Source organism: Penicillium cosmopolitanum (genome assembly GCF_028827165.1).
Source record: "Penicillium cosmopolitanum strain IBT 29677 chromosome Unknown utg000008l:1.0-4398992.0:1.0-4402845.0, whole genome shotgun sequence".
Lineage (NCBI taxonomy): Eukaryota > Fungi > Ascomycota > Eurotiomycetes > Eurotiales > Aspergillaceae > Penicillium > Penicillium cosmopolitanum.
In genome coordinates, this window is record NW_026622678.1 from 3143005 (window position 1) to 3164121 (window position 21117).

The 21117-nt window shown below is 48.3% G+C and overlaps 8 protein-coding genes across 8 annotated transcripts; 4 read left to right on the forward strand and 4 right to left on the reverse strand.

The window, feature by feature from the left end:
* Positions 1-3495: 3495 nt before the first annotated feature.
* On the reverse strand, positions 3496-4992 carry N7509_007770 (serine hydrolase domain-containing protein; the record flags this gene model as incomplete). The annotated part of the gene is made up of 2 exons (XM_056632407.1): positions 3496-3937; positions 4013-4992. The coding sequence occupies 2 exons, from the start codon at positions 4990-4992 to the stop codon at positions 3496-3498; spliced, it is 1422 nt and encodes a 473-aa protein (XP_056487958.1).
* Positions 4993-6215: 1223 nt separating this feature from the next.
* Positions 6216-6899, forward strand: N7509_007771 (uncharacterized protein; the record flags this gene model as incomplete). Its single annotated transcript, XM_056632408.1, has 1 exon — positions 6216-6899. The coding sequence occupies one exon, from the start codon at positions 6216-6218 to the stop codon at positions 6897-6899; it is 684 nt and encodes a 227-aa protein (XP_056487959.1).
* Positions 6900-7508: 609 nt separating this feature from the next.
* Positions 7509-8723, reverse strand: N7509_007772 (uncharacterized protein; the record flags this gene model as incomplete). Its single annotated transcript, XM_056632409.1, has 3 exons — positions 7509-7995; positions 8058-8368; positions 8466-8723. The coding sequence occupies 3 exons, from the start codon at positions 8721-8723 to the stop codon at positions 7509-7511; spliced, it is 1056 nt and encodes a 351-aa protein (XP_056487960.1).
* A 3541-nt stretch (positions 8724-12264) lies between these two features.
* Positions 12265-13158, forward strand: N7509_007773 (uncharacterized protein; the record flags this gene model as incomplete). The annotated part of the gene is made up of 1 exon (XM_056632410.1): positions 12265-13158. One exon carries the CDS (start codon positions 12265-12267, stop codon positions 13156-13158), a length of 894 nt encoding a protein of 297 aa, XP_056487961.1.
* A 33-nt stretch (positions 13159-13191) lies between these two features.
* N7509_007774 (uncharacterized protein) lies at positions 13192-13833 on the forward strand (the record flags this gene model as incomplete). Its single annotated transcript, XM_056632411.1, has 2 exons — positions 13192-13727; positions 13782-13833. The coding sequence occupies 2 exons, from the start codon at positions 13192-13194 to the stop codon at positions 13831-13833; spliced, it is 588 nt and encodes a 195-aa protein (XP_056487962.1).
* A 1368-nt stretch (positions 13834-15201) lies between these two features.
* On the reverse strand, positions 15202-16076 carry N7509_007775 (GPI anchored serine-threonine rich family protein; the record flags this gene model as incomplete). The annotated part of the gene is made up of 2 exons (XM_056632412.1): positions 15202-15725; positions 15869-16076. 2 exons carry the CDS (start codon positions 16074-16076, stop codon positions 15202-15204), a joined length of 732 nt encoding a protein of 243 aa, XP_056487963.1.
* A 1272-nt stretch (positions 16077-17348) lies between these two features.
* On the reverse strand, positions 17349-19758 carry N7509_007776 (CCCH zinc finger protein; the record flags this gene model as incomplete). The annotated part of the gene is made up of 2 exons (XM_056632413.1): positions 17349-17531; positions 17671-19758. 2 exons carry the CDS (start codon positions 19756-19758, stop codon positions 17349-17351), a joined length of 2271 nt encoding a protein of 756 aa, XP_056487964.1.
* A 317-nt stretch (positions 19759-20075) lies between these two features.
* On the forward strand, positions 20076-21058 carry N7509_007777 (DNA-directed RNA polymerase III subunit RPC25; the record flags this gene model as incomplete). The annotated part of the gene is made up of 7 exons (XM_056632414.1): positions 20076-20087; positions 20143-20241; positions 20310-20406; positions 20466-20552; positions 20622-20685; positions 20761-20938; positions 21014-21058. 7 exons carry the CDS (start codon positions 20076-20078, stop codon positions 21056-21058), a joined length of 582 nt encoding a protein of 193 aa, XP_056487965.1.
* Between the last annotated feature and the right edge of the window lie 59 nt (positions 21059-21117).

Genomic DNA, 21117 nt, shown 5'->3' on the forward strand with positions numbered 1-21117 from the left:
AGCCCTATATATAAATAAAAGCATTTGGATGGTAGAGGTCTGGTTGATTCCCTTCATTGAAAAACCGAATCAAAGTGGGAATGTTATCTAGTTTAATGTCGTCTGATTGTATATCTTTGTCTAGTATATTGAGTGATACACACAACTGTATGGACAGGCTTTTACCGGGGTGCGTTAGATCTTGTTCAATATGGTTGATGAAATCATAAATATGAAGAATAGCTGGGAAAGAACTTGGGGAAGGTATAATGGAGATAGAGCGGTTTTATAGGAGGTTGATAATCTAGTAAGATTAAAAAAGTAGTGGATATAAGGGTTAATAGTTAAATAGGAGACAAATGCAGGAAGACATAGAGGATGATCTATATTCATGTAGGTAGCTATGTAGGTGGTTCTGGCAGGATAAACACTGGACGCTAGCAAGAACCAGAACAAGAGGATTCTGAAGATTAGAAGGGGCGATTGTTAGCCAGAACGCTGGCATACCTTTACGAACGAGAAGACCTCGAAGTTCTGCCCGTATCTGTAATTTTTGAAAAAAGGATCCTGGTACTTGGACACCGATAGCAGTGATGTTTTTGAGTAGGCATCGGATTAGCGGAGCTGAGGCGACTTGATTGGTGTTAAGCTTCTTTGCCGTCCTCTGTAGGCGATCTATATTAAGTAACTCTAAATTCCTACTTACAGAGGCCTACTGGGATTGTTTGATGAGAAGAGAATTGCTAAGATACGAATTCTACAGCTGTATAATGTCATATAATAAGTATATGAACGTCCTGTAACAAGCGAATCTGAAAATTAAACTAACAATTTGTACAGATGGCTGGAGAACGACCTACCTCTGGCAATGGTGACGGAGTGCCTAGTTTACGAAAGCAATAAGGGATACAGATATAGCGCAATCGTCCAGATCACCTCTAATCCCCCCCCCCCCCCCCCCCCCGGGAAAAGCGTAGGAAAAGTAGATATAAGATAATAAGGATCCTCCCATTGATTTAGAAGTAATGTTTGGCTATGTATACGGTACTCGATCGTAGAGACTCGTTAATGAGCATTAGCTTACTGAACAGAATGGATTGTGTGGCTGGTGGGGGCAACTTAAGGTTGCGTTCCCAGCGATAGGTTATTGACAAGGGTATACACTGTGTTCAGCAGACGTAGGTCAGGGTTCTGCCGGTCTCTATTCAAGTCAGTGGTAACAGAACCAGTGACTGGAAGGGAATCATCGATAAACTGGTTATAGTTGGGCTCTGTAGTTTGCTAGTTATTTTTCGTAATTATCTTGTTGCAAATTAACACTGTAGCCCGCCTGTTCGTGCTGATCCGTGTTGTCTATATATATTACTTACTGCTGTATGTCTGAAGGTATAAACTCATCGGGTCAGTGGTCGACAGCAGAATGATCAATAGTAACATCGCCATATAAAGGATTATGTCCCACAAGATAGCGAAGAGCAGCAAGTACCTTGTGCTTACAAACAGTGAAAAATAGTTGCAGATCAATGGTGGTCAGGGAATTTTTCCCGAACCAGAAGACTTTGATGAGTTCACCGAAATGCAGGTCAGGACTTGGCAATATTTGAAGGAGAGGTTTTGGGTCTTAAGGTACAACGATAAAATGGCCGCGTAACGCAGAGTAGTTTGCCGACGATGACCGGCCTCCAGGGCGCAGCTTCAAAATCACCCCCACTGGATGGGACTTAGCAATCATGTATTCTTCGGTAAGAGTAAGATCTTTAAGAGCGTCGGGGTAATGCTGGCACAGAACAACATTGATTTTGTTACCAGCGGAGAACTTCGGAACAGAACCACGTAGAAGTGACGCATGGCATCCTGAGCATAGGTTCCAGAAGCCGTCAATGTAGCCGCATCGATCGAGGAAGCCTGCCAATGGCTCTAACACGGGATCCCTGTCAAGAAATTGACGTGTGTCATTACTAGGAATAAGCATGCCGCAAGAGCAACAAGAAATGTCTCGGCTAGAGACAGTCATCTCCTTCTCAAATCGAGCTATAGACTGGCGCACGAGTGGGATGGATATGTTCGGGGGAAACAACCCGGAAGCAAGCACGCGAGACTCATGTTCCTGGACCGGGAATTCAATAGCCCGGTCGATAACGGAAGACTGACTTGTAGATAGTAGAGCTGGATGTATGGATCTTCGACGCTTGAGTTGAGGGGGGTTCGTGGTTGTAGTTAGTGGAGGAAATGAATTTAGGTTAGTGTCAAAAGATATACCAATAGTCTGGCGAAAATCGGAGGGACGCTGCACCACACTCGATCTCCTCAACCTGCAGTTACGACAGCGCATAACACCCGGTCGAGCGGCGAAAGGAAGTCGACGGTCATAGCATGGACTATAATGCGGATTTGAAGAGAGTAAAGCGTCACAAGGCATGCAGCGAATATTTGGAGAATCCGCGGGAATAGGAACAAAGCAGCGCAAGCAGGGGCGTGTCTCCCGTATAGGAGGGAGCAGGGAAAATCGACAAGCGGGACATCTTGGCGATTGAATAGTCGTAGACAGACGTAGTTGACGCCTACAGCCAGAGCAAAGTCGATTAGATAACATTCCGGGGCACGTAGACAAAGGTGAGGTGAGGGGCAACGGAAGAGACAGCGTTCTATTGTAAGAGGTCTCTACAGTGGCGATAAGCGGCATAGGGTTGCAATAAACTGGATGGCAACAATCAGATGATGAAGCAATCAAAGAAGCGGGAGGTGCATAATTATGCACAGCAAACCCTACAGCCCTAAGCCAAGAGGATCTAGTCCGAAGAAAGCGACAATAAGGCAGGTACCACGGACCGCGAAGGCGAATGACAGGCGCTCGTGGTAGAACAGTCCATATACAGTTAAGCCATAATCTTTTGCAACGTCTCGCGCACACGTACGTCCCGTGTTTAAACTGGAAGACGCGCGCTGGGGCACGCTGTAAGCCCTGAAACGACGTGGCATTCGTGGAACTTTGTCTATAGAGGGTGGAAATACAAACACGAGGTATGTGAGGCGAAGAGACTTTACTAGAAATTTCAAGCCCAAGCCGCAAGTGTCTTGGCTTCTGAAGCACGCAACCTAACTCATCTCAACCATAGGTTCGAGGTCGGGAGAAAAGCGGACATCATCAAGACTAATATTCCGAGTAAATGTAGGCCATGAAAAGACCGCAGCCTTGAAAGCTGAACGTAAAGAGAGCAGTATAGCCGGTGAGAATCTTGTCCTCGTCGAGATTGCCAGTTTTAGGTCTAGGATCGCGTGAGAGAGAGTCGAGTCTTAGGTTTCGGAATTAGTCATGTTACTAGCGAAACTTTAGGATTCGATATGCGGAAATCGGTGTAACGTAGAAATCTACCTGCATGTCCTGATATGTGTTTTTATTCCACTCCGCTTTCCAGGCTGCTCCCAGCACCAGCACCACTTTTAGGGACGTACATGAAAAATAGCAACCGAACAGTAGCCAGCGTCTTCACTATCTGACAGATTCCGAATTTTTAATTACAACACATGTTTCCACCAGATCTTTTCTTCTCGTTCTGCCATTGAAGGCTCGATCCCAATCCCGAGCCATCTCGCTGAGCTGTCAGGACTCACCAAAAATTCGACTCGAGCGGCACTGGGAACACCCCACCGCACTGCGATTTGAAGCCAATGAGTGCCGGTTATATGAAAAAGATCAATTGCCATATCCTTTGAATACTCATTATAATTTACAAGGGAGGCACACAGATCGGGGATTGTTCGATTCAGCCCCTTGTAGATTCTATCGTCCCCAGTGCAGTTGCTTGTTAACACCAAGTCCGGGTAAGCTGGGTGTATGTAGGATCCTTCCAAAGTAGAGAAGTTGAGAGGGCTTAGCAAGGGAGGACAAGGGATCTTTGGGTAAAGCTTTGATAGGAAGTCGTCGGAAAGTTGTGTGTCGTTGATCAAGGCATCTCCTCTGTTTATATTGGAGTCAGAAACAATACTACCAGTAATTCAATACCTCAAACTGATGGGAAATGATGTTGCATACCTTGCAGCCCAGTCAAACTGGCTTTCCGCAGGAACACCCAATTCTTTATCGATCAGGTGATAAGCAAGCAAATTTGCCGCAGCATTAACACCGTTCATATTGTTACCTAACAGCACAAGTCCGAAGTTCCGCTTTGGTAAAAGCATAACGCACGCTCCGTACCCGAACTGGGATCCCTCATGGGATACTATCACCTCGCCCTTATATGCTTGTGACATCCATCCTAGACCATAAAGCGTTGGAGTTTGGAATGGCTCAATGGGATTTCGTGATACGATAGAATGGCTGCCGAACAATGTCGCATAACCTGATGGAGAGAAGGGCGGCCCACGTTTCAGCATGGCTGAAGCCCATTTCGCATAGTCCGAAACGGACGACAATATATTACCTGCGCCGCGAATGGTTTCGATAAACACACGATCAGTGGAGGTAATTTTGCCATCTTGGTTGAGATAAAAACCCTGTGAAATATCTCGTTGTGCACTTTGCGCTTCATTGAGGGAGAGATAAGTCTCGGTCATATTCAGTGGCGACCAGATACTATCTCGTAGAAAAGACTCCAGGGACTGGTTCGTCACGGTCTCGATAAGGTGGGAAGCTGCGCTGTACATAAGGTTGCAATACTGCCATTCTGATCGCGGAGAGGCCGTAAAGGGAAGATATCTCATTGACTGTACTGCTTCCTGGAGCGTTATATTAGCAAGCCAAACCCAGTCATGGCGTGGTATGCCAGAGCGATGCGACAAAATGTCGATAATCGTCATTTGCGACGTAGCCCACGGATCTTTGAGTACAAAATCTGCTGGGAGTAGAGTGTGAACCGGTGTATCCCAATTGACGGCTGGAAAATTGATATTATCATCAACGAGAAGTGAGATAGCAGCAGAAACGAAGGCTTTCGTCGTACTTCCCGTGAAGAAGAGAGTGTGTTCTGTCACTGGTCGGGAAGTGAGGGTATCTGACACACCGTAGCCCTCCATGTTTCTTTTGTTAGTTCATACACCGGAAAGCAGCTCGTAGCTGACCATTAAATCGCTCGGTTACTCACTTTGGAATATGTCTTTCCGTGAGACACTGCAACAGCCAGACCTGGAATATTGAAATGCTTGAGTGCCCACTCGACTTTCCCGTCGAAAGACAAATCCAAGGGCGACGCGGAGTGGTATTCATGCCCTTGAAGAGTCTTTTGCGTCTCGGAACCAGCCAAGGAAAGGCAAAAGAAGCCAAAAAAAGATGGCAAACGCATTTCGCGCAAAAGTGATCCCAAAATGACACCACTCGAAAACCAGCTGCGTGTGATCGATGGGGTAAGATGTAGAGCTCACTTTATTTATCTAAACTCGGCGATAATTCCAGGAAGCGGGGAAGCAAAAATTTTAGGTAATCGAAAGAGCTTACTAGTTATTTTTGTTTGGGTGCTAGACACTATTACCATAACGCTGTAATTGAAAGCAGCTATTACTTGTACAGCTCTGCCCGATCTCCAGGGTAACTTGAGAAAGCAAAGTGTGCAGAATTTCCGGAAATCTTTGTCACAACCTGCACACTTTCCTTGTTTCCTGAGACTCAATGCCAAAAAGATTACTAAAGCTTGCGTTGTTTCTATTTCATGGCTAGGCGTAGATCGTTTTGTGGATATCCACTCAAAGAAAGCAGAGCACTACTGTGAAGCCGAAAGAACCTAATAAGTAGAAGTCAGATTCGCTCCATGCTCAGACGGTAGGGGTTTGACACATTGCGGCCTGACCCCGCTCCCATATATAATCGACCACAAGACGGCAAACAAGTGGCAGACCAATGAGAGAAAGACTTCTAAAGGGTGCGTAGCAAAAGTATGCAGGCAATGACTGCGAGGGTATAACAAATAAGCAGCAAGTATGTAGCAGGGGCGCTAGGGTTAGGGAGTCAGCTGTTAGGGTTATGGAGGAAAGAGCCAGTAGACCTGGTCAAAAAACGCCGACACTAACCCAAAATGATGAATTCCTGAAAAGCAATCATAAGAGGGCGTGGAACAAGAAGTAATCAGAAAGTATCGAATCAGAGACGAGCAGTGGATCAGAGTTGCGAATCAGAATCCATGATTTGGCTAACAACAGCCAAAAAATAAGTTCTAGAGAACAGGGGTATCCCCGCCCGCGGAGAATCCCTTTCTCTCACTTCGTTCGTTTCAGGGCATGTTCCTGTATGATCACTCGATTTTGAAATGTTCGTTCTTACGAGATTAACACTCTCGATTGATTTCTTTGATATCCCAGCGACCAGTAGCTTCGACCAGTACCTTGCCCAAAACATTACCTTGTCTATAATTTCTGCTATGGATGAGAATCCATGCTCGCAGCCGTCCTCTGTATATGGTGCTGCGCTGGTACTCTGTCTGACTCTTGTTTTGCGAATTTTAATGGCTGAGAATCGATTTGATGAACCGGATGCTGGATTGATACCATTGTTTGCTTACTTTTTTCGACATTTCTGGTGTAAAGACCCAGACTGGGGTCTTGCATATACCACTCTGAGAACCTATAGGGTCCATCTTCCTCTAACGGCACGCGAAGTGCGGTGGAGAAAAGACGCGATGTGGACATGGTTTCTTACAATTCTTCAATTCAAGAAGGTCAACGAGCTCGATGATGAAGATCTCTTAGAAGAGAATGAACATAAATGGGCACAAGATATTGCCGACTTTGATGACACCGAGAAGCTGCTGCTGGATCCTGCGACCACACAAAAATCCGAATCAGACCTCATCTTAGTATACGGGCGAAACGTCATATCAATCCCAGATGGGGAGGCTCTAGTACCCGACCTAGAGGAGTTAGGGCCTCAGAATGCTTTATGCCTGACAATTCTGGTCCTCCTACTAGGTCTCAATGGGGTTTTCATATCATAGTACTTCCTTATACTGATTCCGCTAGGGCTTTTACCGATGTGGATACACGGTTTGCTTGACAGCGTTGATCTTGCAAACCAACATTTCTTCAACATATTCAACCGACGAGTGTACCAAATCGAACTAGCAGCTCACGCCGGGCGGTTCTAATACCCTGCCTCTAGTAATTGAACAATGCCCAGATGGTCATCAATACCTAGGTAGAGTACAGCCTGGTAGTTATAAACATAAATATCAATTTCGATAATCTGTTCACAAAATTATATGTTCACGAGCCCATTCATAAATCAGCTCTTTAACCTAATCCAATTTACCAAGTAATCATCAATACATCAGATAACCCATACCCATAGCTCGTTCATCCTCATCCTCATTGGCATCACATCAACACTTCACTCCCTCAAACTCATCCAAACATACCCACGACTCAGAAGAACGTAAAGCATCACGAATAAGCAATTAGCCCCCACCAACCAGACCATCACCCCCTAAACCACATCATGATATTCCATAACAAAAGAAACCCATAAAACATAAAGTCCCCCCTCTCTCCTTCATCCCCCATACGGCGAAAAAGAGGGGAACAAACCAGAGAGAAACTTGGCTACATCAAATCATGAAAGCACCAACAACACCAACCCCAGCAAGCATCGCTGCAACCGGCGTCGCAGCATACCCATTAGCAACATTAGTCCCCGTCTGCGTCTGAAAAACATCCGTCCCTGTCGCCGTAGCCCGATATTCACTCTGACTAGAAACCGCCTTCCGATCATACCCGGTAGCCGTAACAGTCCAAGAAGTCGAAGACTGAGACCAAGTCAAGACAGTCCCGGATGGCGGCGCGGTAACAGTTCCCGCAACATTGTGCAAAGTCGAAGTTCCGTTGGAAGGGAGATCGCCCGGTTTATAGAATTTATCACCCGAATCTGTGAACCCGATTTTTTGACAGTCTGTATTTGATAGGGTGGAGTCGCAGCTTGACCAGGCCCAGTTGGGAACTGAGGTGTAGAGGTTTGGGAGGTCGGAGGGGAAGAATATGGGCCAGAGGTCTGCGCCGGCGAGTCTTGGTTCGGTGTGGGGGCAGACGTCCCAGGATCTGGGGGTTGTTAGCTTTTTTATCCAACTTTCTTTTTGGGGGGGAGGGGATGGCGGACGTACGCTGAGATACTAGCACTAGCACCACAGCAAGCACAATCAGAAGCCTGCTTCCCGATATCCAATCCATTCGGCAAATCCGAAAGATCACCCAGATTAGTGGGGATTTTGTTCAGGGTTTGACTAGTGACGTTCTTGATGCAGGAGATTTGTTCCTTGCGTGCTGTGAGTGTCGACTGGAGGACTTTTCCTAGATCACAGGAGCAGCGGTTTGGCGCGTTGTCGGGTGCGGGCCAGAAGGGGATTGGCTCTGTTGCGCTGGGGCAGATTGCGAAGTATTGTTGGACGAAGAGTTGGTATTCACATGAGTAGACCTATTTCCGTGATTGGGTTAATATCAATAATCGAGTTTATGGCTATGGGCGTGTGGCTTCGATAGTGGCGAGGTGAGGGTGGAGGGGTAGGACGTACCTGATTCCAGCATGTCTGCGCCATACAATTGATATAGTCCTGGTGAGAACTACATCCGCAATCAACAATGCAGTTCCCATTGCCGTTGCAGTTTCGGATGCAGGAACTCCAGTCATCTGCTACCTTGCGGTTGCAGGAGGTGTAGTCCGAGCCAGAGGCGCAGGCGTGAGAGGTGATGTTCGTCTGTGCCTGGGAGATCTGCGCGAAGCCCAGAAGGGCTGCGGCTGAGACGGCGAGGTATCGCATGCTAGATGGCATAGTGATGTGATGTGATGAGGCCTGACGAGAGCGAAGCTAGAAGGATCCGATTGGGCAAAAGGGCTAGCTAGATAAATTCGAAGACTAGGACCGCTTCAATGGGGAGAAGGAGGAGGACGGTTTTCCTTTCTTTCGTCAAAGAATCGCTTGCTGATCAACATCGTAAATGTCAATCGGGACGCAGAGCTCATTTATAGCCAGCCCTTCACAAAGGCAAACACTGCACATACCTACACCGCACCGCGTCCATCGGATCTCCGGCTTATGCACAGAGGGAGGGTCGGCGGGTCGATCATTGCAAACCGAGCTGTCATCGTTGGCACTGCTGTCGCATGGTTGTACAGGGGTGGAGATGGAAGGGGACATCCGATTCATGTTTCTTGCCTGGGTTGGGCTGGGCTGCAAGGTGAGTGCAGGGCTATGTATCCATACGAAGTAGTAAAGGTAGTCTGTCATGCCCTAAGCCCATGCAATGGTGCCCATTGACCAATCACAATTCAATCTGGGATCTAGGGTCCGGATCTACTGCATATCTCACATGTAGGCTGTCACTTTTCCTTCCTGTCACTTCGACTCATCAGAGTAGAGGAATAAAGCATGAAGCGGAAGCCCTTCATCTAATCCACTACTGGGTACATCTTGCGTATCCCTTCGCTCCAGTTCTCGGTACTCCGTAAATAGTCGCCGGCTGCATCATATGTTCATCCGCCCTTGCGGCGTCAGCACGAGGTGCTCGTTCCAAGCCCATTTATCGATGATCCTTGCTTCCAGGGGAAAATTTTTGGATCGCGGATGACGGTGTGCTGGGATGACGGGGATCCCTTGATGCGAGGTGCGAGATGGAGATGGAGTGCGAGGGTCGAGACTGACCAGCTCGTATGCGGTGAGAATTGCATGAACGAGAACACTGGGCAGTACAAACTGTAGAAGCATTTTACTGCTTACCGGTCTGGTTTCTAGACCCTCGGAATCCTTCGGGAGATTTATTCTGCCTAGCGAGGCGGGGCAGCAGACCACGGGCATATGTCAATGGGGTTGCGTATATACGGATCCTAAGTACGGAGTACACATGTAAAAGATGGCATTGCGAGGCTGAGCTGGTCGAGATGCCAATGACGTGAAAGTGCGGACCCGACAATTGACATTTTATCGTGGCAGTGGCAGTAGTAGCGGCAGCAGGTCAGAGTCAGAGTCAAGTCAGGCACAGCTAGCCCTGCGGTGTGTGTGTTGTTGTGTGCCTGGACGCCTGAACTGAGACGTCAGATCGGCCATTGCAGTCCTCGCTCCGGACCGACACTTCATACATACATACTAGTATAGCAGTAGATGCATAAATATGACTAAGTAAATCGTACAAATACTGTCCTTCCTCTCAAGACGAGCCCAGATTCACACAGTGACTACCCTGAATCAAAGGTAAGACAAGATGAACATCCGACGTCATCTACCGATATCAGATACGAATCAACCAAAGTTCCGACATCGTATCAGCGAGTGGAGCGCGCTAACACCAGCGGGAGAGTGAAAAGCAAAAACGAAAAAAAAAACATCAAAACGACAAGAATTTCCGCAACTATTGCCCGCTAAAGTCTTCGAGTATTACTTGGCAAGAAAACGGACCAATCAGTGGCCAGAACCGCAAGACGTTCGTCAGTAGGCGGGCAGCGTAGGTTTACGGACAGCTCGCGCAGGGTAGTATACCCCTTTCACTACGTTCCTCCGTTTCAGTAAATGACATCAACCAACCAACCGACCGACTGTAATGCAATTCCAATGTGAAAAGTATAAGCAAGGACAGTGTAAAAAGCATAATGTATTTCTGTGAGTCACCATACTTATGGTGGACGATAGGGGCCAAGGAGTATCGAAATTAGTAATCTCCCCCGCCGATAGTACTTCTCCGCCTAGCCCCGGTCTCCGATCTGAACCATCTCTCTCTTCGACAGCTATTACTATTTAATTATGATCGTTTAAGTTGTCACCATTCAATTATACTACCAAGGTCTATAGGCAATTGCTCAGCCTAGTAGGGCTACTTACGACACAATATAGGTGGATAGGATAAACATTATCGTATATCGTCCCATATTGGCAATGTACCCTAGGATAAGTAGGAGGCAGTCATAGGATAGAGTATATTACTCCTATAATAGCTATTCAATATTACTACAACGCGCTGAATCACTCAAAAATACAACCAAATATGCATGAATAATGAACACCCAAAAGGTCTACAGAGCTTGGTGTATTTGATATGTTTATTATCGATCCTGCCGCCGCTTAGTAGCAACAGTGCTGAAACCGTTGAATAACAAATAACTGTCGAATATTTTTCAATATCAGAGATCCGGATTCATAAATGTCTCACTCTAAACAGTGAATACGCATAATGCCAGTAGGGAACAGGGCGGTAGGCCATTCGTGTAATGAAAAGTCTGAATTGCTAGATATTCTAAAATAGTACATGCTTTTGTGTGGTAGATTACTAAATAATCTGGCTACCCTTGAGTCTGGGTGACCCTAGAGCCACCACATCTTGGCACCACCACATCCTAATTATGTCAGTAATTTTCTTATATAATATCTTCCAAGGTTAGGTGAGATATATCCACATCCTTAAGTCTATACCCACAAAGGCTATGCCAAGATGTGGTGGATCTAGGGTTACTCCTGAGTCTCCGCCGACCTTAGCTACTCACACTGGGATTCGACATGCGTTCGCAGATCTTCGATCCGCCCCATTAATTGCTAAGAATTGCCAAAACGACGCCCCTCTTTCTAATGAAATTCAGCCTGGTGAATGTAGCCTCCCGCTCCAGTTTCAACTCCTTCCCAAAGCTCCATTTCAATTTTTTTTTTGAAAAATACTTCCGATTCCAGCAACCCTCTATTCCAAGCCTCCCCTAGTCCACAGAGCGTTCTAAGATTCACGATGGACTCAGAACAATCTTCCGATCACGTCCAAGCATCAGTCCAAGAAACAAAGACCGTGGAGGATGATCCTCTCCCTCCTCAAAACCCATGGCTGGAGCGCTGTTTGATGAGAATCGGGTTCTTTGAGTACAAGTACAATGCCATGTACGAGCCCCCATTCCACTTCAGTTTTGCATTTCGGACCACTCATGTTGTATTGTCGTCTAGGATCATGGTCTGTGTTGCTTTAAGTCCCTTTCTATTTGAATATCTCATTTGCCGCCGATACTGCGGTATAGAGGATTGTCTTTTTTACCGTAAGACCGCGTCGCGCTGTACAGACATTGTGATAATTCTTTATTTTGTTCGGATTCGGTACTTAGCCTGGTCCGGGCAGGCAACAGACAATCAGAAATACAAGCGCTAAATCCAGCTAGTCAGATACCGCGATCTAGGGGAGCAAATATGATAGGAATGAATCCGGGAGAAAGGAGTACTTGGGGATGAATGTCTTTCCTTTTTTTCCCTTTTCTTTGCAATCGATCCACTAGGCTTGCATTGCTACAGGATAGTATAGAACTTTTCCCATTCAATCCAAATCTTGACAGAATACCAACGACGATATAAGATGTCTCCGCCTCCTCATTTTGACGAATGGTATCACTTTGCAACGTCGCGCAACACCGTTTTGATTGACGAATTCGATAAGATATACCATACTCTGCTGCCTTTTTGGGGGCTTACGCCTAGCGTGATGCGCTCTCGTGTCCGAGAAGACCTTGGTCGGATAAACACCACCTATCTCATGGGAATCGCCATCCGCGAAGGCAGAATCCTTGATTTCGGCAAGGGCCAGGGAGGATTCCAGAGAGATGCGACAATAAAGATCCTCGAGAAGTTCTCTCAGTGGTTACCGGATATAAACTTGCAATTCAACGCTCACGACGAGCCGCGTGTCGTAGTTCCTCATGAACAGTTGCATAGATTCGTCCTTGAGGGCCAAGTGGCGCAATCCCGGTTAAAATCCCAGTCAGACGTTTCAAACCTATTTTCACCGGGGGAAACGGATAACCCAGTGCCGCCAGTACCGGCTTCTACAAGCAGGTGGAACAACATTGAGTTCCAAGAGACATGGCTCTATTCGCGACTTTCATGCCCACCAGACACACCTGTTATGGCGCTAGATGGCAATGCACCGGACAACACAGCCGCTTACGCTATGGAGCCTCTGGGTTTCGTATTCAATCAATCTGCGGCAAGTGATATTTGCAGTAGCCCGTCACTAAGACATCGCCTTGGGGTCTTTCAGCGCCCAAATTCTTTCAAGTTGACGAACAAACTTGTCCCAATGTTTTCCATGTCCCATCCATCTTCATTCCAAGACATTGGTGTTCCTTCGCCCTTTTATTATGGAGATATGTCGAGTTTTGACCCAGAAAGCTCGGTGCCATGGGAAGAGAAGAAGCCCCAGATCTATTGGCGTGGGAGAACCACCGGGGGCCACAGTCAGAGTAGCAGCTAGCACAACCTGCAACGTCAACGTAGCATTGGGAATATGGCCCACCTGCAATCACCTCATTATGTCCTGCATCAGAAGACTGAGTCGGCTTGTACTTCGAAAACCAATACAAATTGGGAGGTCCGGGAAGCGGACAAGTCCCAACTAGAGGGGTACTTCAATGTCCATTTCACGGATATCATCGATTGCGACCAAGACTGCGATGAGGAAAGAGAGTTCTTTGATGATGTTGTGGAACCAGAACCTCAGAGCAATGCCTGGAAATTCCGGTATCTGCTGGATATGGATGGCCATGCATACAGCGGTAGGTTCTACGCCTTATTGCGTAGCAAGGGTGTTCCATTCAAGATGACTTTCTCCCGTGAATGGCATGAAAACGTATTGATCCCATGGGTTCACTATGTACCGGTCAACAAGGATGGCAATGAACTTGCTGAGCTAGTTCGTTTCTTCGAGGAAGATGCCACAGGTCAGGAGATCACAAAATCCATCGGTGAAGAGGGCCAGTCTTGGGCAGCTCGGACCCTTAGAAATGATGATATAGAGGTTTACATGTTTCGACTTCTTTTGGAGTAAGTTCCCCTACCCGCATTCCTATCATTAAGCATGCTGAATCAGATTTACAGGTACGCTCGTGTACAAGATGATAATAGAGAGAGCCTCGGCTTTCGATTATAGAGGACGGATGGTATAACATTTCGGGAGACAGGTTACGTGATGGCGTGTTGGGATGCTTAACCCTATGTAATACAGATAAACTGACTGGACCAGGCGATTAACGGCTCGTTTACAACTATTTTCGAATTCTACTGTATTGTTTTGACTTTGATATCAAATGCCTCATGTAACTACCCGTTAGAAAAACACAGACAGCCATCGAGTATTCGTATCGTGTGCGAGAATCCACAGCGGACACGTTGATACATCCTATCCTATAACCGCCTCCCGCTCACCCTAGGGTATATCGACAATATGGGACGATATACGATAATGATCATCCCATACACCTATATCGTATCGTAAGCAGCCCTACCAGGTTGAGCAATTGCCTATAGACCTAGGCAGTATAATTAAATGGTGACCACTTAGACGATTATAATTAAATAGTAATGGCTGCCGAAGAGAGAGATGGTTCAGATCGGAGGCCTAGGCAGAGAAGTAATAACTATCGGCGGTGTACGGAGTAGAGATTACTAATTTCGACACTCCTTGCCCGCTAAACCGTTAAGTCTCCACTTATGTTGATCCTCATTACCCATATTTCCCCGCCCTTGCTCTGTTCGGACTATTGGTTGAAAGGGTGGGAATGCATGCATTGCAGGCTAGAGACTGCTTCGGTGCTGTCTGGTGCCTGGTTCCATGGAAGGCCATTGAGGGATTTTGACAGGTTTCCCTTTTGTCCTCTTCGTTTTCTTTGTGTGGATATCGGTGCGGGCTGGATCCGTACCGTACCGTACTCTACTCCGCAACACAATTTCTTCCGATTCAATTAAAGTGCCGCGATGAGGGTCAATAAGTCAAGCTCATTTCCGAGACCCACGTTGATCGCGGGTCTAATCAAACTCGTATCTGAACTTGAACTTGGATTAATCCAGACCGCCGTTTTGGGGCGGAAAGGAAAGTCGGGGAAATTGACTATTCTCACGGGTGAGTCTGGGTGTGGGTTGGGTTGGGGGCCAACTTAAAATACTCAGTCTACCACCACACACTCGCAGGCCAGAGGAGTTTTGAGAAAATACTCGTTGTAATAGTAGTAATAGTAGTAATATGATGTAATATTGATTTTATTTCAAAGCCTCCCATCCCTCACAAGAAGGTTAGGTTATCAAGGTCCACATCCACTCCACACACATAAAAACACATACACATTAAACCGACCGGACGTAATTCTGTGCAATGCCAGACCGGGAATAAGTTAAAAAAGAAAGAGAAAAAGGGTAAGATATCAAGACATGGGCTGTACAAGACGTGAAGAAAATAATAAATAGCAAATATAATAACCAATAACCAATTAATCCATTTCCATAACCCTCGTAAACAACCACCTTACATCATCGCAATAGCACCAGCAACCAGGGCCAACATAGCGCCAGAAACGCGGTTAACGCCAGCGCCGTTACCGTTAGGCACAGCGGTTGAGGAAGCAGAAGCGGAAGAAGAGGCGCTGGTGCTGGAAGCAGAAGTGCTGGACTGGGTCTCGGATGAAGTGGTAGCAGTAGTGGCAGCAGAGCTGGAAGCCTTGGTCAGGGTAGTGGCGGTGGTCTTGGCAGCCTTGGAAGTGGTGGTAGTAGTGGCATCGGTGGTGGTGCTGGCCTCAGTGGTGGTGGTGGCCTCGGCGGTGGTGCTGGTAGTTGATGCCTCGGTGGTGCTGGTGGATTCGGCTGAGGTGGTGGTTGTTGGGGCAGCGGTGGAAGTGGATGCCGAGCCGGTGGCACCGACGACGGTGAAGTAGGGGAGGAAGTTGTAGTCGTCGGTGTTCTCGTCATTGATGATTTCAATGGTGTATTCTTTGCCCTTGACTAGGTCGGTGGGGACGGTCCAGGTGAAGGAGCCGGTGTTGTCGATGTTGGCTGTGAGGCGCATGTTAGTTCCGACGGGTCACTTTTCCGTTTAAGGGTTGAGGTTCGGAGGCATTATGATATATCGACCCGGAGGGGGAAATAACATCACTCGCATATGAATCTCGGACTCAGACTCGGAGACTTTGACTTACAGGCAATGGCAGTTCCGGAGGTGGCGGTGGTGACAGAGCCGGACTGCAGACGCAAGGAAATGGTGCTGCCAGACTTGTGGTCCCAGGTCACGGTAGTAGAATCACCAGCAGTGAAGGTATAACCACCGGCAGGGTTGTTGAAGTCATTGTTGGTGCTCTTGGCAGCAACCAGAGCGGCGAGGAGCGAAGTCACGATAATGAAGCGCATGTTGATGGTAGTAGTAGTACTAGGTGTAGGTGGAGTAGGAGTGGGTTTAGAGGTACAAGGGATTGATATCTCAAAGAGCGAAAGAGTGGAAGTTAAGAGTCAAGGAGAGGCAGGGACTTTAGTCCAAGATAATGATCTAAAAAAGGAGTGTACGCGCGAAGCGAAGCGAAAGGCAAAAAAGATGGGCAAAAAGAGGGCAAAAAGAGGCGTAGCTTCGCCCCCTCCGGAAGGCCAGGGAAATCCCATCATTATAACAGACTAACAGCGAACAGGCGAGTGACCTCCCTTTGGTGCCGAGCTAGGAAGGCGCCGGCACTAGCAGGTTGGCAATCACTTGGATTTCACCTGGACTAGTCTTGTCTTAGTCTAGTCTTAGTCTAGGCTTAGCTAGTGGAAGCCATGCTAATCCCTTTGTGGGAGGACGCTAGGGGATATCAGGAAGAGGCTGGCCAGTCTTCACCCAAGGGAAAGTGAATTTTGCTCGTGGATCGCCGCCACGAGCCCTTCCACGAGTATCCACGAGCCTCGCATTGGTCCGAAATCGAGGCTGGGGTGCTGCTTGGCGGTGGTGCCAGCCACTTAGAGCCCTCGCTTGCAAAGTACCTTAATGAAGTGGGGGGGGAAAAGAGGAAAAGAGGAGATTGCAAGTTGGCTAGTGCCTGGCAGCCTAGTGCCACAACCACAGTGTCCAGTAGGATCTAGCCTAGGCAGTCATTTCGGGCACAAAATCATGTGGGGAGAGGAGACTTTGCCCGGAAAAACAACGGGGGAAATATTAGGGCCTATTTTTATGAACGACGTAGGGGACTAAGGGAGGGACTAAGGGACGGTTTTCTCTTGTTGACCCTGCTCCGTTCTTCGTTTATGGAGCATCCTATTCTTAGTGCTTTTCTTGCTAGCTGGTGTTGGTTGTTTATCCCCGAGTCTACTCCGGTGTACTGAGTTCTGACTACTGGTACGGAGCACTACCGCCACTCCCGAACTTGAAATCTTCGAAATGAGGATGCGCATCTGAATGTTTATCATTTTGGGGCTCACCCGCCACGCGGGACGGCCCAGTTGGCATTTGGACTGCTTTCCCTTCCCCATCCCTCCTCTTCCCCCTTTTTGCTTCCTTTTGGGTTGTTTTATTTTTGTTTTTATTTCACCCCTTCTTTTCAGCAGGGGTTCCATGTCGTACAAATGGGGAAGCTCAAGAAAAAAAAAAAGAAAACGTGGAATCATCCTCAACAATTACTACAAGATGCATATCGCATTGCGCTTGATGGTGCGCTAGATAGGGATATCCGATTGCGGGGCGTCTGTCCCAATGGTCCCAGTTGCAGTTCCACTGCCACTTCCACTTCCAGTCTCTGAGGTCGAACCTTTCGGCTCTTCCAAAAGACCATTTTGGCCCATCCAGGCAATGACTTCCATTGCCCGCCGATCCTCGTCTTCTTTTTGCCGGTCCAGTAGCTGTACAGAGTACGAGTTAGTATATCGTTCGTAGTAAATCGTTCGAAATGTAGAGTAGAGTGGAGGAGTCCCGGCGGGGTCCGGGGATGTTGGTGTTGGTGCTCATGCAGCTCATGCAGCCCGAATTACTATTACTCACAGCAGACAGAAGTCCCTTGCGCCCCTTCTCCCTCTTTTCCGGCTTCGCTTTTCGTCGTTCGCCCACGTCATGGGAGAAACTGCATTGATCTCCGCGATTGCATTTCCCATTGCGAGCAAAGTGCCGGCACAATTGCTTCTTGCCTTCGCGAGGCGGCGGGAGAACCTTCTCGGGTCCCTGTCGTCGGCTGCTCGCTTGTTCGGGAGCCGAGTCGCCGTCACTCCCGCTCTCGCTGGCGCTGTCGCTGTCACTGTCACTATCACCCCCACTATCACTATCAGAGTCTAAGCCCGAGTCAGAACCACTAGATGAGGTCCAATCGCCGCTAACATGTCTCTCAGCCTCAGCCTCGGGCAAGAGATCCATGGGTCCGTCCACCTGATCCGCCACGTCAATAGTCGTCCCCATGTCCGCCTCCGCAGGAACAGGTTTAGCGGCAGCGGTCAAAGCCCCCGGCTCTGAAGGCTTGTTCGTCGTATCGATGGTCATGGGATCCGGGACTTCAGCTGGCGTCTTTGTCTCGGGCAGTTTTGTCTCGGGCAGTAGCGCAACATTCGGTTCGGCGACACCACCAACAAGACTATCAGCCCCAGTCTCCTCGTTGCCACCGACGTCCTTCTGCATGGGATTTTGATCCGATCCCAGCTGTTTCTGTAGAGCGGCGACCTTGAGCCGAGCAGCTTCGGCTTCAGCTTCGGCTTTAGCAAAGCGCTTTTGTTCCCGGTCCAAATTGCGCCTGATCTTGTCGGCCTTTCGCTGCGCTTTCATCGCGGCATTTAATGCCGGGTCCGCATTTGGATTATCGCTGGTAGGTTTTGACGCTCCCTTTGACTTTTCTTTGTTGTCTTTGTTATTATCGCTTGGCCCCGCTGCGGCTGCAGGCTTCCCATTCATTTTCGCCCTTTCATTCATTTTCTCGCGCCGGACTGCTTCACGCGCATCCTTAGCTTCCTGTGCAACCTTCTTCTTCTCCTCGACCCGTTCTGCAGTGGGGAATTTCTTCCGCCGCTCCGCAATCCACGCCGCGATATCAGCGGATGATTGCAAAGTAGCCGTTCGACCTTTATAGGAGAATTGGAGCGGTGCAGATTCCGAGCCGCAGCCGCCTTGCGCTAACTTTGACTCTTCATCCACGTCTTCTTCGTCCTCGCTGGACTCGTGGTCTTCTGTCTTGGGGGTTAGACCGAGCTGGTTATGTTTCCGCTTGCGCTTTTTTGGTTTCCGAGTCGTGTTTGCGTTTAGGTCTGCGACTGGTGGGGGTTTGCAGGGCAATGGGTTGCCGAAACTTGGGACTGCGGGTGCGGCGGGGGTTCGGGGGGCGGTGGATTGGGGTTTATTAAATGCGGCGGAATGGTCGCGTTTATGGGGTGGTCTTGGTTTCGGGTTGTGATTATTGTGGTTGTTGGGTTGGTGGGAAGGCCATGATCCTCGTCCGTGTCCGTGTGTGTGTGCATGTCCATGTCCATGGTTGGGTGTCGCTCCTCCGTATGGTGCCGGGGTAGCGGGTGGTACATCAGATCCCCAGGGCGACCCCATGACTATGGGACCATTCTGCGGCGCATGTTGATGGGGGACATTTGACGGGTATGGTTGTGTAGATTGCGGAGGGTAGGATGCGGAGGGCGTAAGACCGGGAGTCGCATTGTAGTGGGAGAGAGGTTGATAGGCCGATCCAGCGGGTTGATGAAAGGTTTGCGGAGGTTGATAGGTAGGTGTATTTTGAGGATGCTGAAAATTTGACTGGGTGTGAGTGTGAGGGAGGGGCGGGGCCATGTACGACGTCGCCGAGACTGGTTGAGATGGATAGCCGTAGTTCGCAGGCGCGTAGTTGTAGCCCGGTGTATTGTTGTTGCTGTTGATGTTGCTGTGGTTGTTCTGGTTCTGATTCTGGTATTGCTGGCGGTTCCCATTCGAGTGATTTCCTCCTCGGCCACGATTTCCCTGGCCTCTTCCACGTCCTCGTCCGCCACGAGCATTCCAGTGTTGACCATGCGGCGGCGCTGGATAGGCGGAGGAAGAAGTGGAAGAAGCCTGGGGAACTGGCGGAGGAGGTGGTGGCGGGGGGAACGAAAATCCCTGGGAACTCATGATCCCTCGGAGAGCCCCACCGTGAGATCGATTTACACCATCACGCGCCGAAAAAAAAAAGCAGCTCCAAAAAAAAGCTTGAATCGGAGTTGCGCTTGAAGTTTTCTTAGCTTTCGCTCTTTCTGACAGCTCCGGGTCACGTGATGGAAGAGGATCCACCGGCTTGATTGGCGACAGGCTTTTTGGTTCTCCGATTCTCTGTGCAAGAGGGCATCGCGCACGGCCTTGGTTTGATATTTCATTTGGATCTCTTCCACACTCGCATATCCTTGGTCGTTTTATAAGGATCCCTTTTGTTCCGCTGGGTCGCTGCAATCATGTTTATCCTTGTATGTTGAGGACGCGGCTGAAAACGGGATATCTTTTCACTGACTGCTGCACTAGACCACCATCTCCGATCTGATCCAGATCTCACCTGAAGACTTTTCGAAGCTCAGTGCTGTGGCTATTGAGGACAATATTAATGAGAAATATGCCAACAAAGTACGTACCCAGTCTGGGTCAATTCGGTCAATTTCCGCTTTTCCGGATTGTACTGACTCCGCTCCTAGGTAATTCAAAAAATCGGTCTATGTGTTAGCTTCTATGATCTTTTGGAGTCTTCAGATGGCTTGATTGGTCATGGAACTGGTCTGGTGAATGTAAATGGTACTTTGAGCCCCTTCTAGATTTATTTGTTCTGGTGACGGCGGCTAACCTCTTGATAGTGAAATTCCGAGTGATTGTCTTCCGGCCTTTCAAGGGCGAAATCGTGATGGGCAAGATCTCCAGTGGAACCGAGCACGGTATTAAGAGTATGAACGATCATTGTCACAAACTAATTTTTTTTGAGCCTGGACTAACCAATTCATTTACATTTGCAGTTGCCGTCGAGTTCTTTAACGATATCTTGATTCCACCGGAGCTTCTTATGCCGGGCGCCAGATTGTGAGTTGATTCCCCAATTACCGATCTAGGATCCAACTAGAATCTCCGCCTCAACGCATTACTAATTCAATCCAGTGATTATGTGGATCAAGTATGGATCTGGGAGAACGAAGAAGGCTCAAGCTTCTACTTCGATGTCGGCGAAGTCGTCCGATTCCGCGTCGAAGCGGAAGAATGGCACGATCAGATCCCCAATGCTCCCGAGCTGGCGGACGGTGCTACATCAGAGCGAAAGTCACCTTATTCCATTATTGTATGTTTTCACCAGACGGAAACTGAAACTAGCATCATTCTTGTATTCTGCCTTCACGTGCTAATCAATTTTCAGGGCTCGATGCAAATGGCTGGTTTGGGTCCCATTACCTGGTGGTGAGGAAGGGCCACCCGGGCATATCATTTTTCACATATCTGTGTTGCTACTTGTGGGATGCG